Source organism: Cervus canadensis, chromosome 11 (genome assembly GCF_019320065.1).
Source record: "Cervus canadensis isolate Bull #8, Minnesota chromosome 11, ASM1932006v1, whole genome shotgun sequence".
Taxonomy (NCBI): domain Eukaryota; kingdom Metazoa; phylum Chordata; class Mammalia; order Artiodactyla; family Cervidae; genus Cervus; species Cervus canadensis.
This window is the reverse complement of record NC_057396.1, coordinates 18,032,256-18,048,950: the sequence shown is the minus strand read 5'-3', so window position 1 is coordinate 18,048,950 and position 16,695 is coordinate 18,032,256. Positions and strand designations below refer to the sequence as shown.

Below are 16,695 nucleotides of genomic sequence, written 5' to 3'. Positions count from 1 at the left end.
ATTGGGCACCTACTCACCTGGGGAGTTCATCTTTCAATGTCATACCTTTTTGCCTTTTCATACTGTTCATGAGGTTCTCAAGGCAAGAATACTGGAGTGGTTTACCATTCCCTTCTCCAGTGGACCACATTTTGTCAGAACTCTTCACAATGACCCGTCCATCTTGTGTGCCCTAAACGGCATGGCTCATTGTTTTACTGGGTTAGACAAGGCTGAGATCCATGTGATCAGTTTGGTTAGTTTTCTGTGATTGTGGTTTTCATTCTGTCTGCCCTCTGAAGGGTAAGAATAAGAGACTTGTGGAGGCTTCCTGATAGGAGGAACTGGCAGTAGGAGAATCTGGGTCTGAGTTGGATGGGCAGGGCCATGCTCAGTAAATCTTTAATCCAACTTCCTGTTGATGGGTGGAGCTGTGTTCCCTCCCTGCTGGCCTGTGTTTGGCAGGGGTAATGTTGGTAATGGTGACCTCCTCCAAAAGGACTTATGCCATCACACCGCTCCCATGACTGTTGTATTCAGCCCCTGTCCCCACGGCGGGCCATTGTCAACCCACGCCTCTGACAGAGACGCCTGGACACTCACAAGCATGTCTGGCTCAGTGTCTTATGGGGTCACTGCTCCTTTCTCTTGGATCCTCGTGTGCACAAGGTTTTGTTTGTGCCCTCCAGGAGTCTGTCTCCCCAGTCCTGTGGAAGTTCTGTAATCAAATCCCACTGACCTCCAAAGTCAAATTGCCTGGGGGGTTCTCAGTCCTTTTACCAGATCCCCAGGTTGGGAACTCTGCCCTGGGCCCTAGAACTTTTGCAACAGTACGAGAACTTCTTTGGTGTAACTGTTCTCCAGTTTGTGGCATCTGGTCCCATCTCTTGATGGCAAATAGATGGGGAAATAATGGCAAGAGTGACAGACTTTATTTTCTTGGGCTCCAAAATCACTGCAGATGGTGACTGCAGCCATGAAATTAAAAGACGCTTGCTCTTTGGACAAAAAGCTACGACAGACCTAGACAGCATCTTAAAAAGCAAAGACATTGCTTTGCCAACAAAGGTCTAGTCAAAGCTATGGTTTTTCCAGTAGACATGTATGGATATGAGAGTCAGACTATAAAGAAAGCTGAGCACCAAAGAACTGATACTTCTGAACTGTGGTGCTGGAGAAGACTCTTGAGAGTCCCTTGGACTGCAAGGAGATCAAGCCAGTCCATCCTAAAGGAAATCAACCCTGAATATTCATTGGAAGGACTATTGCTGAAGCTAAAACTCCAATACTTTTGCCACCTGATGTGAAGAACTGACTCATTGGAAAAGACCCTGATGCTGGGTAAAATTGAAGGCAGGAGGAATAGGGGACGACAGAAGATGAGATGGCTGGATGGCATCACTGACTCAATGGACATGAGTTTGAGCAAGCTCTGGGAAATGGTGATGGAGAGGAAATCCTGGCATGCTGCAGTCCATGGGGTTGCAAAGAGTTGGACACGATGAGTGACTGAACTGAACTGATTTTTTAATTTCCTCTGATTTCTTCAGTGATATCTTGGTTATTTAGTTGCATATTGTCTAGCCTCCACATGTTTGTGTTTTTTGAAGTTTTGGGGGTTTTTTGTATATGATTTCTAATGTTATAGCATCGTGCTTGGATATGCTATGAAGTTTCAATTACAATTTCAAATATGCTTTGTTTTTTTTTTTTAATTTACTGAGGCTTGATTTGTGACCCAGGATTGATCTGTCCTGGAGAATATTTCATGTTCACTTGAGAACAAAATGTATTCTGCTGCTTTTGGATGGAATGTCCTGTAACTGTCATTTAAGTCTATCTAGTCTAATGTGTCTTTTAAAGTTTGTGTTTCCTTAATAATTTTCTGTCTGAATGATCTATCCATTGGTGTCAATGGAGTGTTAAAGTCCCCCACTATTAGTGTGTTACTGTTGATGTCCCCCTTTTATGGATGTTAGCATTTGTCTTATGAATTGAAGGGCTCCTATGATAGGTGTGTTAAATATTTGTAATTGTTATATTTTCTTCTTGGATTGATGATCATTATGTAGTGTCCTTCCTTGTCTCTTGTGACAGTCTTCATTTTAAAGTCTATTTTATGTGACATGAGTATTGCTACTTAACCTTTTTTTTGATTTCCATTTGCATAGAATATCTTTTCCCATCCCCTAACTTTCAGCCTGTTTTTTTCCCTATATCTGAAGTGGGTCTCTTGTGGGCAGCATATATATGGATCTTGTTGTGTATCCCTTCAGCCTGTCTTTATCTTTTCATTGGAGTATTTAATCCATTTACATTTAAAGTAATTATATGTATATTCATATTACCATTTTCTTAACTGTTTTGAATTTGTTTTTGTAGGTTTTTTCCTTCTCTGTGCTTCCTGCCTAGAGAAGTTCTTTCAACATTTATTACAAAGCTGGTCTGGTGACAATGAATTCTCTTAGCTTTTACTTGTCTGTAAACCTTTTGATTTCTCCATCAAATCTGAGCCTTCCTGGGTAGAGTAATCTTGTAGGTTTTCCCTTCTATCACTTTAAATATATCCTATCTGGCCGGCAGAGTTTCTGTTAGGATATCAGCTGATAATCTTATGGAGATTCCCCTATATGTTTTTTTAATCAATTTATTTCAATTGGAAGCTATTTACCTTATAATATTATAGTGGTTTTTGCCATACATTGACATGAATCAGCCATGGGTGCACATGTGTCCCCCATCCTGACCCCCCCTCCCACCTCCCTCCTCATCCTATCCCTCAGGGTCATCCCAGTGCACTGGCCCTGAGCACCCTGCCTCATGCATTGAACCTGGACTGGCGATCTGTTTCACATATGATAATATACATGTTTCAATGCTATTCTCTCAAATCACCCCACCCTCACCTTGCTGCTTTTAATATTTTTTTGTATTTAAATTTTTCAGTTTGATTAATATGTGTTTCAGCTTATTTCTCCTTGGGTTTATCTTATATGGAATTCTGTGCTTCCTGGACTTGACTGTTTGCTTCCCATGTTAGGGAAGTTTTTTACTATAGTCTCTTCAAATATTTTCTCAGACCCTTTCTCTTACTCTTCTTCCGGGACCAATATAACTCAAATGTTGGTGTGTTTAATATTGTCCCAGAGGTCTCTGAGATTGTGCTCAATTCTTTTCATTCTTTTTTCTTTGTTCTACTTCGCAGCAGTTATTTCCACCATTTTATTTCTAGCTCACTTATCCATTCTTCTCTCAGTTATTCTGTTATTGATTCCTCCTAGTGTATTTTTAATTTCAGGTATTGTGGTGTTCCTCATTGCTTGTTTGTTCTTTAATGTTTCTAGGTCCTTGTTAAACATTTCTTGTATTTCCCCCATTCTATTTCCCAGATTTTGGATCATCTTTACCATCATTACTCTGAATTATTTTTCAGGTAGATTGCCTATTTCCTTTTCACTTGTGGCTTTTTACCTTGCCCCTTCATCTGTAACATATTTCTCTGTCTTCTCGTTGTTTAACTTAACTCTGTTTGAGGTTTCCTTTTTCCAGGTTACAGGGTCATAGTTCCTCTTGCTTCTGGTGGCTTCCCTAGTGGGAGAGTTGTTCCAAGGGCTTGTGTCGGCTTCCTGGTGGGAGGGCCTGGTGCCAGTGCCCTGGTGGGGAGTGCTGAGTCTTTTCCCTCTGACGGGCAGAGACACGTCAGGTGGTGTATTTGGGGATTTCTGTGAGCTTAGGACAACTTTAGACAGCCTGTCTGCTGATGGGTGGGGCTGTGTTCCTTTCTTGCTGCTTGTTTGGTATTAAGTGTCCAGCACTGGAGCATGTATGCAGTTGGGTGGAGCTAGGTAGGTCATGGTATCAAGAAAGATAGTTTATCCAAGGTTGTTCAGCTAGGTAACAGCGCCAGAATCTGAAATCAGCTCTGACTGTAGAAACCATATTCTTTCCAAGACACCACATTGCTGATGGATAGTAGTATCTGAGGTAAGCTACATTCCCAGGATGCAGCTCTGACCTAGTCAGTTGCCAGCTCCTGGAGCAAGTGCTGTCTTGATCTATATTGAGTTAATTTTTGTGTATGGCATGGCCCACTTACATTTTTCCGTGTTGCTGTCCAGTTTTCCCAACACCAGTTAACTGAAGAAACTATCCTTTCCTCATTGTATATTCTTGGCTCCTTTGTCATAAATTAATTGAGCATAAGTATACACGTTTTATTTCTGGACTCTCTCATCTGTTCCATTGATCTGTGTATCTGTTTTTATGCCAGTATCATTTTATTTTGATCACTATAACTCTCTAATATAGTTTGAAATTAGGAAGCATGAAGCCTCCCGCTTTGTTGTTCCTCCTCAACATTGATTTGTCTATTTTGGGGTCTTTTGTCGTTCTATACAAATTTTAGAATTGTTCTATTACTGTGAAACCCACCATTGGAATTTTGATAGGGACTGCATTAGGTCTATAGACTGCTTTGAATAGTATGGAGATTTAACAATAGTAACTTCCAGTCCATGTGCATGGAATATCTTTCCATTTATTTGTGTCTTCTTCAATTTTCTTTTCATCAGTGCCTTCCTAGTTTTCAGTGTACTGGTCTTTCACCTTCTTGATTAAATTTATTCTTAGGTATTTTATTCTTCTTAGTACAGTTATAAATGGGATTATTTTCTTAATTTTACTTTCTGATAGTTTGTTATTATTGTATAGAAACACAAGAGATGTATGCTGATCTTGTATCCTGCAAATTGACTGAATTCATTTATTAGTTCTAAGTTTTTTTGGTGGAGTCTTTAGAGTTTTCTGCATATAGTAGTATTATATCATCTACAAATAGTGGCATTTTTGTTTTTTCCTTTCCAGTTTGGGTATCTTTTACTTTTTTCCTGCCTACTTGGTTTGCTAGGCCTTCCAATATCATGTTGAATAAAAATGATAAGAGTGGACATCCTTGTCTTGTTTCTCATCTTAGAGGAAAAGCTTTTTGGCCTTTGACCATTGACAATGATGCTATCTGTAATATTAATACATGACCTTTGTTATGTTGGGGTACATTTCCTCTAGTCCCACTCTGTTGAGGATTTTAATCATATTAATAAATGGATGTTGAATTTTGTCAAGTGCTTTTTTGTATATCAGTATGATCAAAGAAAAATCATATGATTTTTTCCTTCTGTTTTGTTAATGTGGTGTATCACGTTGATTTGTGGGATATGAATCATCCTTGTATCCCTGGAGTAAATCCAACTTGATTATGGCATTGATTCTTTTAATATATTGTTGAATTCAATTTGATGATTTTTTTGAGAATTTTTACCTATATGTTCATCAGAGATATTGGCCTATAATTTTCTTTTCTTGTGGTTTCCTTGCCTGGTTTTGATATCAGAGTAATTATGGCCTTGTAAGCTGTCAGGTCCTAGATTTTTATTTCTAGGGAGTTTTTAAATTACTGATTCAATATCCCTACCAGTAATCAGCCTATTCAGATTTTCTTTCATATTCAGCCTTGGAAGTTTGTTTGTTTCTAAGAATTTATCTGTTTATTCTAGGTTTTCCAATTTGTTGGCATATAATTGTTCATAATAGCCTCTTATGATCCTGTATGTTTCTGTGGTGTCAGTTGCATCTCTTTAATTTCTGATTTTTTTTTAGTTCTCTCTCTCTTGTTGAGTCTGGCTAAAGGTTTATCAACTTTGTTTATTTTTTCAAAGAACCAGCTCTTGTTTTCATTGATCTCTTCTAGTGTCTTTTAAGTCTCTATTTCATTTACTGCTGCTCTTAGGTCTGAAGTGAGTCTCTTGTAGGCAGCATGTTGATGGGTCTTGTTTTTTATTCCATTCAATCCCTCTCGGTCTTTTGATTGAAGAATTTAGTCCATTTACATTTAAAGTAATTGTTAATAGATATGTTATTGCCATTTCTATTGTTTCTGGCTGTTTTGTGGTTCCTCTGTTCATTTCTTCTCCTGCTGTCTTCCTTTGTGGTTTAGTGACTTTCAGGTTCCTTTCTCTGTCATTATCTTTTGTGTATCTACTTTAGGTTTTTGCTGTTGGTTACCACAAGGCTTACACATAACAACTTGTATTTATAATAGTGTTTATGTTGATACCACTGTTTGAACACTTTGTAAAGCTCTACTTATTTATTCTCTACTCACCCAACATTTTGGTTTTTGATATCATATTTTATGTCTTTTTTATCTTGTAAATCTCTTGCTTAAATATTGTAGCTACAGTTATTTTTACTATTTTTGTCTTTTGACCTTCACATTAATAATTCATTCACTACCATTACCATATATTTGCCTTTACCAGTGAGATTTATGCTTTTATATATTTTGTTACTAATTAGCACCCTTTCTATTCAGCTTAAAAAGATACCTTTAACATCTCTTCTGAGAATGGTTTAGGTTTAGTGGTGATGAACTCCTTTATCTTTTGCTTGCTAGAAACCTCTATCTCCTTCAGTTCTGAATGATAACTTTGGTAGGTGAAGTATTCTTGGTTAGAAATTTTTATCTTTTAGCACTTGGGTTATATTGTGCTATTTCCTTCTGATCTTTAACACTTCTGCTAAAAAATCTGCTGATAGTCTTACAGGATTTCCTTGTACATAATAAGTTGTTTTTCTCTTGCAGCTTTTAAGATCTCTCCTTGTCTTTACCTTTTGACATTTTAATATAATGTGTCTTGGTGTAGATCTTTGGGTTCATCTTATTTGGAACTGTCTGGGCTTCCTAGATCTGAATGTCTGTTTCTTTCCCCAGTTTAGGACAGTTTTCAGCCATTATTTTTTCAAATAAGTTTTCTTTCCCTTTTTATTTTTTTCTGAGACCTCTATAATGTGATAGTTAATGCATTTGATGTTGTCCCGTAAGTCCTTTAAGCTGTCTTCACCATTTTGTATTCTTTTTTTCTTTTTGCTGCCTGATTGGGTGAGTTTCTATGCCATGTCTCAATTTCTCTGATCCTTTCTTCTACTTCATCAAATCTGCTTTTGACCCCCACTGGTTATTTTTCAATTCAGTTATTGTATTCTTCAGTTCTGTGACTTCCGTTTGGAACTTTCTTATATTTTCTATCTTTAAGTTCTCACTGTGTTTATCCATTCTTCTCCCAAGTTTAGTGGGCATCTTTATGATCATTTATTGAACTTTTTATCAGGTAAATTATTTATCTCCAGTTCATTAACTTTTTTTTCCTGATGTTTTGTCTTGTTCTTTCATTTGGATGGAACATATTTCTGTTTCTTCATTTTGCTTGATTCTGTGCTGGTTTCTATGCACTGGGTGAAAAGCCACCTCTTCCACTTGAACTGTTGCCTTTGTGTAAGAGATGAACCTTTTTCATTCCACCCTGTCCTAGCTCTTGGTTTTCTCTCAACTATTTGTAATTATCCAAGAAGCCTATCTTATATTTAATAGCTCTCAGTATTTGAGGAAGTGCCAAGATCAGTCAGTGTCCCAAAGGGGAGAGCTCAGTCAGCACCTTGATTCAGGCTGATTGGAAACCAAGTCCTCACACAGCAGCTTTCAAGAGTGCAAATGTATGCAGTTCTATAGGACTGCAAGGATAAGCCCTGCTGGCCCCCAGAGCCAGGCTATCTGGAGGTGGCCCCGGGCAGCAGTCACAGAAATTGGGTCTCCGGGTGCATTTATAAGCTCCTTCTTGGGAGTTGCTAGCAAACTGTAGACACACAGGAGGAAGTGCAAAGATGGTGTCCCTGGCTGCATCTTTGAGAGCACCTGGTCACCCTGTAGGTGTGTGCCAGACCCATTGCCTATCCCCAGGGCTAAAGTTCCTAGACAAACAAATAGCCTCTTTTACAAAAAGAGTGGGAGTGTATTTCAGTCTGCCGTCTGTGCGATGCCCTGGAAATGGTAGTCTTCCAAGAACTGTCTCTGTAATTGTTACAGTCCTATGGGACCCAAGAATGCAAGCCCCCCTGACCAGGTGATCACAGGTCTTTCCCTGGGTGGCAGCTGCAAGAACCATGTCACCAAATGTAAAAACGAGAGCACCAGTGTTGGGTAGAACCTCCTCTCCAGAAGATAAAAGCACTCTGGAGTACAGCAAAAGAGCTCAAAAATGGTACCCACTGGCTGACATGAGACAGATGGGGAGTACACAGATAGCATTCACTGAAAAAAAAAAAAAAAAAGGAAAAGAAGAGAAAGAAAAAGAGAAAACAGGGAAAGGAAAAAAAAAAGGATGATACCCAACAGAAGGGCAGGGGTGGGGAAGATGGTGCTGCTGACTTTAGCAAGGCAGAGAGAGAACAGGAAGATAGTGTCCACCAGCGTCTGTCCAAGGGAGTATCCAAGCAGGTACCAGTGCTTTAAAATTAGCAAATGAATCTCTTTCATATGAAGTCTAGATGCTTTGCAAAGGGCTGCTTCTGCATTGGGCTCTGGGTTAGGTGAGCCTAGGCATAAACCCTTTAAGAATCCTTCCTTGGTTCCACAAAGCCCCATATGTCCATGGACATGAGCCTTGTTAGTCTTCAAAGTGAGATGCTTTGGGGGTTTATCTCTCAGACACTGGATCTTGAAAGTTAGGGTGACCTATGTGGGGTATGAACCCTTCACTCCTTTTGGAGAAGCTCTGGGTTTTGAGTTCCCTCGAGACTACGGGTTGTTGTATTGGGGGTGGAGTTTGTGACGAGATTGTGTTTCACCCTTTTCTACCCACTAGGACGTGGTCTCCTCTCATTTGCCCAAGGTAACAGGGTCTCTTTACCAGTATGCGGATTCTTTTCAGAAGAAGTTGTTCCATGTATAGTTTTAGATAAACTGTATCCATGGGAGGAGGTGAGTGCAAGAGATTCCTACATATCCATCTTGCTAAAATTTCATATTAAGAGTTTTTTGTTGTGGTTATTATTCTTTAATAACACACAATAAGCACAAACTTTTAAGAATTACAATTTTTAATATTCAGTTCATTTAAGCATGAAGAAATTCTAACTTGACTCTTGATGGGATTGTTTAGGAAAGCTGTATGTTCATGAATTTCATTTGCTCTATATTTACATCATCGTAATATTTTTTATAACAATTGCATGTTTTTTCATCAGCCTTTGACATTTAGAAAGTAAGAGCTATGCATTAAAAGCTCTGCAAGAAGGTAAACTTTAATGAAATTTTTTTCCTCTCAGTCCCAAAGGGAACATGAACTCTAAAATTGACTGTGGTATAAAAAGGCATGACTGCAGCTGAAACCATTTATAATAAAGTACAAGACTCAATTTCTACTTTGTCCTCTGTCTACATTCATTGGATAGCTGACTTTACAACTTTATGATAGAACATTCTTCCTAAGAAGTGTGTGAAACCGAAAAGATAAAATAAATCTGATAGTTTTCAAAATAGTGAAAAAAATGTGAGGAAACTAGACTGAGTATAACTACCCAACATATATAAACATACATATTAAACAAACATTTGCACAGATTGACATTGCTGCCACAAAGGAACCCCTTTCTGGATTTAAGAATGGGTTCGTGGAGAAGGAAATGGCAACCCACTCCCGTATTCTTGCCTGGAAAAGTCCATGGACAGAGGAGCCTGGCGGGCTGCAGTCCATGGGGTTACATGACTGAGCATGTGTGCATGAGTGTGGAGGGAGATGGGTTGGTAGCAATAAACTGGTAGAACTAAAAAAAAAAAGAATGGGTTCAGTTTCCTAAACTACTGACCAGTCAGTTCAGTCACTCGGTCATCTCCGACTCTTTGCAACCCCGTGGACTGCAGCACACCAGGCTTCCCTGTCCATCTCCAATTCCCGGAACTTGGTCAAACTTGTGTCCATCAAGTCGGTGATGCCTCCAGCCATCTCATCCTCTGTCATCCTCCTCCTCCTGTCTTCAGTTTTTCCCAGCATGAGGGTCTTTTCCAGTGAGTTGGCTCTTCGCATCAGGTGGCCAAAGTATTGGAGCTTCAGTTGCAGCATCAGTCCTTCCGATGAATATTCAGGACTGAGTTCCTTTCCAATTGACTGGTTGGGTCTCCTTGCAGTCCAAGGGAGTCTCAAGAGTTTCTCCAACAACACAGTTCAAAAGCATCAATTCTTTGACACTCAACTTTCTTTATGGTCCCACTCTCGCATCCATACATGACTACTGAAGAAATCATAGCTTTGACTAGATGGACCTTTGTCAGCAAAGTAATGTCTCTGCTTTTTAATATGCTGTCAAGGTTGGTCATAGCTTTTCTTCCAAGGAGCAAGCATCTTTTAATTTCATGACTGTCTTCACCTTCTGCAGTGATTGTGGAGCCCAAGAAAATAAAGTCTGTCACTGTTTCCATTGTTTTCCCATCTGTTTGCCATGAAGTGATGGGACCAGATTCCATGATCTTAGTTTTTTGAATGTTGAGTTTTAAGCCAGCTTTTTCACTCTCCCCTTTCACTTTGATCAAGAGGCTCTTTAGTTCCTCTTCACTTTCTGCCATAAGGTTGTTGTCATCTGTGTATCTGAGGTTATTGATATTTCTCCTGGCAATTTTGATTCCAGATTGTGCTTCATCCAGCCTGGCATTTTGCATGATGCACTCTGCATATAAGTTAAATAAAGAGTGACAATATTCAGCCTTGATGTACTCCTTTCCCAATTTGGAACCAGTCCATTGTTCCATGTCCAGTTCTAACTGTTGCTTCTTGCCCTGCATACAGATTTCTCAAGAGGCAGGTCAGGTTGTCTGGTATTCCCATCTCTTGAATTTTCCACAGTTCGTTGTGATCTACACAGTCAAAGGCTTTGGCATTGTCAATAAAGCAGAAGTAGATGTTTTTCTGGAGTTCTCCTGATTTTTCTGTGATCCAACGGATATTGGCAATTTGATCTCTGGTTCTTCTGCCTTTTCATTCCAGTTCCAAAGAAGGGCAATGCCAAAGAGTGTTCAAACTACCGCACAATTGCACTCATCTCACACGCTAGCGAAGTAATGCTCAACATTGTTCAAGCCAGGCTTCAACTGTACGTGAACTGTGAACTTCCAGATGTTCAAGCTGGATTTAGAAAAGGCAGAGGAAACTACTGATGTTATATATAAAGTGGATAACTAATGCGAACATACTGTATAGCACAGGAAACTCTACTTAATGCATGGTGGGGCCCCAAATGGAAGGACGTGCAGAAGGGAGGGGATGTGTATGTGTGTGTATGTGTGACTGATTCATTTTGCTGTATAGTAGAAACTGACAGGCAAGAATACTAGAGTGGGTAGCCATTCCCTTCTCCAGGGGATCTTCCCAACCCAGGGATCGAACCCAGGTCTCCTGCATTTCAGGCAGATTCTTTACCATCTGAGCCACCAGGGAAGCCCAGAAACTAACACAACATTGTAAAGTACCTATACGCCAATAGAAATTAAAAATAAACAAATAAGGGGCTTCCAGTTCAAGATGATGGAGTAAAAGGACTTGTGCTCATCTCCTCCTTCAAGATGACCAAAATTGCAACTAGCTTCTGGACAACCATCAACAGGAGGACACTGAAATCCACCCCAAGAAAGATACCCCGTGTCCCAAGACAAAGAAGAAGCCGCAGCGAGACGGTAGGAGGAGCACAATCACGATAAAATCAAATCCCATACCCGCCGGGTGGGTGACCCGCAAACCACAGAAGAGTAATACCAGAGAAGTTCTCCTACTGTTGTGAAGGTTCTGAACCCCACGTCAAGCTTCCCAACCTGGGTATCTGACAAAGGTACTGGGAATCACCAGGGAATCTGACCTTGAAGGCCGGCAGGACTGGGGAAAACAGAGCTCCAGTCTTGCAGGGCACAGACAAAATCTTAGTGTGCACCAAGACTCGGAGGAAAGGAGCTATGAGCCCACAGGAAAAAACCTCTTAGTGGTGGAGGGCCTCCAGTGGAGGCGTGGGTCGGCAGAAGCTCACCACAGGTATGGGGGCTCTGGCAGCAGCAGGTCAGGAAGGTCCCTCTTGGTGTAAACCCTCTTGAAGTTCACCATTAACCCGACCATAGAGCCGGGAGACCCCAGGGCCGAGTCACCTCAGGTCAAACAACTACCAACTACCTATGAGGGAGTATAGCCCCACCCATCAGCAGATAATTGGATTAAAGCTATACTGAGCAAGTCCCTGCCCACCAGAGCAAGACCCAGTTTTCCCCATTACCAGTCCCTCCCACCAGGAAGCTTACACAAGCCTCTTAGCCTCATCCATCAGAGGGCAGACAGAAGAAGCAAGAAGCAGCACAGTCTTACAGCGGCTGAAACAAAAGCCATATTACAGAGAGTTCATCACAATGAAAAAGCACAAAATTACATCCCAGATGAAGGGACAAGATAAAACCCCAGAGAAATTTCCCTAACATGGGAAAGGAAATGGTCAACCAAGTCCAGGAAGCACAGAAAATTCCAGACAGGATAAACCCAAGGAGGAACACACCAAGACACATAGTAATCAAACTGACAAAAATTAAAGACAAAGATAAAATATTCAAAGCAACAAGGGGAAAATGACAAGTAACATACAAGGGAGCTCCCATCAGGCTACCAGCTGATTTCTCTACAAGCCAGGAGGAATGGCACGATATGTCTAAAGTGGTGAAAGGAAGAACCTGTAACCAAGAATACTCTACCCAGCAAGGCAGTCCTTCAGATTTGATGGAGAAATCAAAAGCTTTCCAGCAATCAAAAGTTAAGAGAACTCAGCACCACCAAACCAGTTTTACAGCAAATGCTAAAGGAAATTCTCTAGGCAGAAAATACAAGATGTTTAGAGCTCCCACTATTCAGTTTTCTCCTTTCTGGGATTTCCTCCTTATGGGAGTTCCCTTTATGTTATTTGCCATTTTTCGCTTGCTGCTTTTAATATTTTATCTTTGTCTTTAATTTTTTTCAGCTATTATAGCTTCAGATATTTTCTCAGGTCCTTTCTGTCTCTCTTCTTTAGAGTTGTTACTTGTGCGTTTGTTTTGAGGGCCAAGGGTGCACGCAACAGAAAGATCCACCTCAAAGAGCCGTTTTCTTAAGTATCAAATTCTGTGTAAATCCATCAGTTTGCATGTTAAAGTTAGATACAGATGACATCAACAGTGCTTTAGAACTATGATCTCACAAAATCATGTTTCAGCATTGACCTTTCTTACTTTTGCCTATTTTGTTCACATTGCCTTTTATCGCCTAAATGTCTTCTCAGTTCAATTACTGTCCAAGAATGACTTATTGAGTACTTACCAGATACAAGTCATGAAATTAGATCCTCTACCTATTGAAATCATGTTCATTCAAAATCCACATCAAATGCAGAAGCCTCCTAGATCACCCTTGCGCTCGTAATGTGTAGATGTGTGCATGCTAAGTTGCTTCAGTCCATGTCTGACTCTGTGCGACCCTGAAGACTGTAGCCCGCCAGGCTCCTCTGTCCATAGACTTTTCCAAGCAAGAATACTGGAGTAGGTTGCCATTTCCTCCTCCAGGGGATCTTCCCGACCTGGGGATTGAATCTGCGTCTCTTTGTGTCTCCTGCATTGGCAGGCGGGTTCTTTTCCACCAGCACCACAATGGTAGATAGATGTGATTTATTGTTTCTCTGAATGTTCTCTGTGCTTCCTTCTCCCCTTATGACATTTTGTTTATTAATATACTTGCTTTCCCTCCACCCACCTATCACCAGTCTTGTTCCCCCGCTTAGGTTGTAAACTTCACTGTGGCAAGGGCAAGCCTCACTCATGTTTATATCCATCCATGCTGCCTTAAACATGCTTTTCAAAGTCGGGACTAAAAAGATACAGGAAAGTCTTTGCAGCTGGAAGTGGGGAACATTAGCTTCCTGTCTCTGTTCTCAGCAGAGTAGAGAGAGCATCAGGTAATGACGCTCTGTTGTCTCTAGAGCGCATCTTAATAGAGACAACTCTTCTTCCCCTAGTTCTTCTTCCTCCTCTTTGCTTCCCTTTTCCTCCTCCTCCTTCCCCTTCTCCTCTCTCTCACCTTTTCTCCTTCTTCCTTTTTTATTCTCACTATTTAATTGTGGCCTAGTTTAATCTTCGACTTTTTGTATGCTTAGTCTCAGCTTTAAAATAAGGTATGTGCTGGTAAGAAAATGTTTTACTTTAGTTGTTACAGTTCAGTAAGGGATCCCTTCTTTCACCTTTGAAGACTTAGTGCCAGAACTCAACTAAATAGACCAGTGATGTTCCCAAGAATAGGTAGGAGAATAATCCAAATGTTTGCTTCTTCCTTAACTTACAGAATATTGAGCCGTAATGGACACACTGTAAAATGAAAACTGTAGAAATAAGATTAAGTGAATTAAATTATTTTTCCTAATAATCTTACTTCTTCCTTAGATTCAGGTCAGAAGACATTTAAAAGGAGAAGATCTATCATAAACTGGGCCTTTTGGCGGGGTTCTAGCATTCACCTGGATAACTTGCCCGTGTCACCAACATCTCCTATCCCAGGACAGCTCTTCGGGGTTTCTCTGCCAGATATTTGTGAGAATGACAATCTGCCCAAAGCTGTCTTGGTAAGTCTCACTTTGGCCTATAGCACTAGTAGGAAAGGAGGTTTGGGAAAGGAATGCTCTGGGAGGTAAATCTTTCCCTAAAAAATGGGAAATGTGTAGATACCCGTTGCTTTGGCTGAGAATATTACTCCTTCAAAGAAAAAAAATCTGATTAAGCTACTGCAGAGTCATAAGGCAGCCATAACAGGGAAAGATTATCTAGCCTACTGATTTCAGGCAAGAGCCCCATTAACCTACTCAGATAAATTAGAACCTACACTGTAGACAGAGAATCCACATTAGCCCTGACATTTTTCTCACAGCCTTTCTTGAACCCTGCATTGTTCAGAAAGTCTCATTTAATCACTTTAGCAACATAGACTAAATCTTAACATTTTTAAACTTGTGTTTTATTTGTATCCCAAGTCTTTTAAGTATAAAGATAAATCCTCTGGTATTTAGTTATCTTTTGTATATAGAAGAGATCAAATGAAAGCCACTGATTATGTATTTTTTCCAGTTAATATAGTAAATGGGTAGTATTAAAGAATATTTATTAAGTGTCCAGTATCCTCCAAGCAATATGCTAGATGCCTGGCCCTTTATTCTATGTTGTTCATCTATATGTAAGCACCAGGTACTAATCTAGCCGCTTTATTGCTTCTCCTTCACAACAGATTTAGAAGGTAGTTATCATCATCATCATTACCGTCATTCCTACTCTCCAAATTAAAGGGAAACCCCCGCCAAAGTTTACCAAAGGTCACACCATAAATATGTGTCATAGCTAGGTTCCAGATCCCATTGGTTGCTTGTCTCCAACACCCATTCTCTTCCTATATGGCAAGCAGAGGACACACAGCTAGAAAGAAAGTGAAATAAAAGACTGAATAGAATGGAATGGAATGGAGAAAGCTTATTCCTAAAGGAGATGATTTTGGAGGCTGATTTTAAAAGAAGGAAATAGTGACTTCCCTGGTGGTCCAGTGGTTAAGAATCCACCTTCCAATGCAGGGGACAAGGATCCAGTCCCTGGTCAGGAACTAAGATCCCACATCCCACAGGGCAACTAAGCCTGCGCACCACAGTGAAGACCCAGCACACCAAAAAACAACAAAAATATATAATATTTGTTAAAAAAAAAAAAAAAAGAAGGAAGTAAAGTATAAAGCCACATGAAAAGAAAGACAAGCAAGAGGACTTCCCTGGTGGACCAGTAGTTAAGAATCTGCCTTCCAATACAGTGGGTTTTGTCCCTGGGCAGGGAACCAACCGACAATCCCACATGCCACGGGGCAGCTAAGCCCGTGAACCGCAGTGAGGAGCCTGCATGCGGCAACTGAGACCTCACACAGCCAGAAACAAACACCCCAAAAGGAAAGAAAAAGGCATTTTCATACTTGGGGAAAAAAATCCATATTGGAGAGTAATGGGAGAATAGTTAGGGAGGAGAGAGACAAGTTAACAGGTACCTCGAAGTGACTGCTGGTTCACTGAAAAAAGTCTCATTAAAACAAGTGTTTAAAATGTTTTAGATGTTAAATATAGCAAGTGTAAATAGGAGAAAGACATTTAGAGATGCCAAAAAGCAAATTGAGTTTAATCCTCTAGCAGGCCTTCTAGCCCCAGGCCTTCAGGTCTTTCCCCTGGTACACCCCAGCCTCTGGCACCTGGAGAGGGCAAATACATGTTCCCTCGCTTGTTCTGCATGAAGTGCCATCTTGATTTTCTTTTTCTTTTGCTTCCCCGTAGGATATGCTTTTCTTTCTTAATCAGAAAGGACCTCTCACAAAAGGCATCTTCAGACAGTCGGCCAATGTGAAATCCTGCAGAGAGCTGAAAGAAAAACTGAATTCTGGAGCTGAAGTACAACTAGACTGTGAATCTGTTTTCGTAATAGCATCTGTCTTAAAGGTAGGGAAGTTTCTCCCTTCGTCCACCCCACAGCATAGCTCTGAAGAAAGACAACTGGCTTATCTCATTGTAACATTACTCCCATCTGCAGAAGACCATGATAGAAATAGAATCTTAAAAGTGTTTTAAAAAAAAAGGAAACACTTCATAAAGTCATGTGTGTGCTCAGTTGTGTCTGACTCTTTGTTACCCCATGAACTGTAGCCCACTAGACTCCTTTGTCCACAGGATTCTCCAGGCAGAAGTACTGGACTGGGTTGCCATTTTCTCCTCCAGCGGTCATAGAATCACACTAGCATTTAAAAGCCACTTCTAATGATGTGGCAT

General features: G+C 40.4%; 1 protein-coding gene across 3 annotated transcripts in view; it reads left to right on the top strand.

Annotated features, from left to right (window-relative positions):
• Nucleotides 1-16,695, top strand: part of ARHGAP20 (Rho GTPase activating protein 20) — a 178,175-nt gene that overhangs the window by 139,941 nt on the left and 21,539 nt on the right. For all 3 annotated transcript variants that reach the window (XM_043482333.1, XM_043482332.1, XM_043482334.1), the window contains 2 exons: nt 14,297-14,475; nt 16,207-16,368. In XM_043482333.1, the coding sequence (XP_043338268.1) occupies nt 14,297-14,475; nt 16,207-16,368 (341 nt within the window). The remainder of the gene's footprint in view (nt 1-14,296; nt 14,476-16,206; nt 16,369-16,695) is intronic.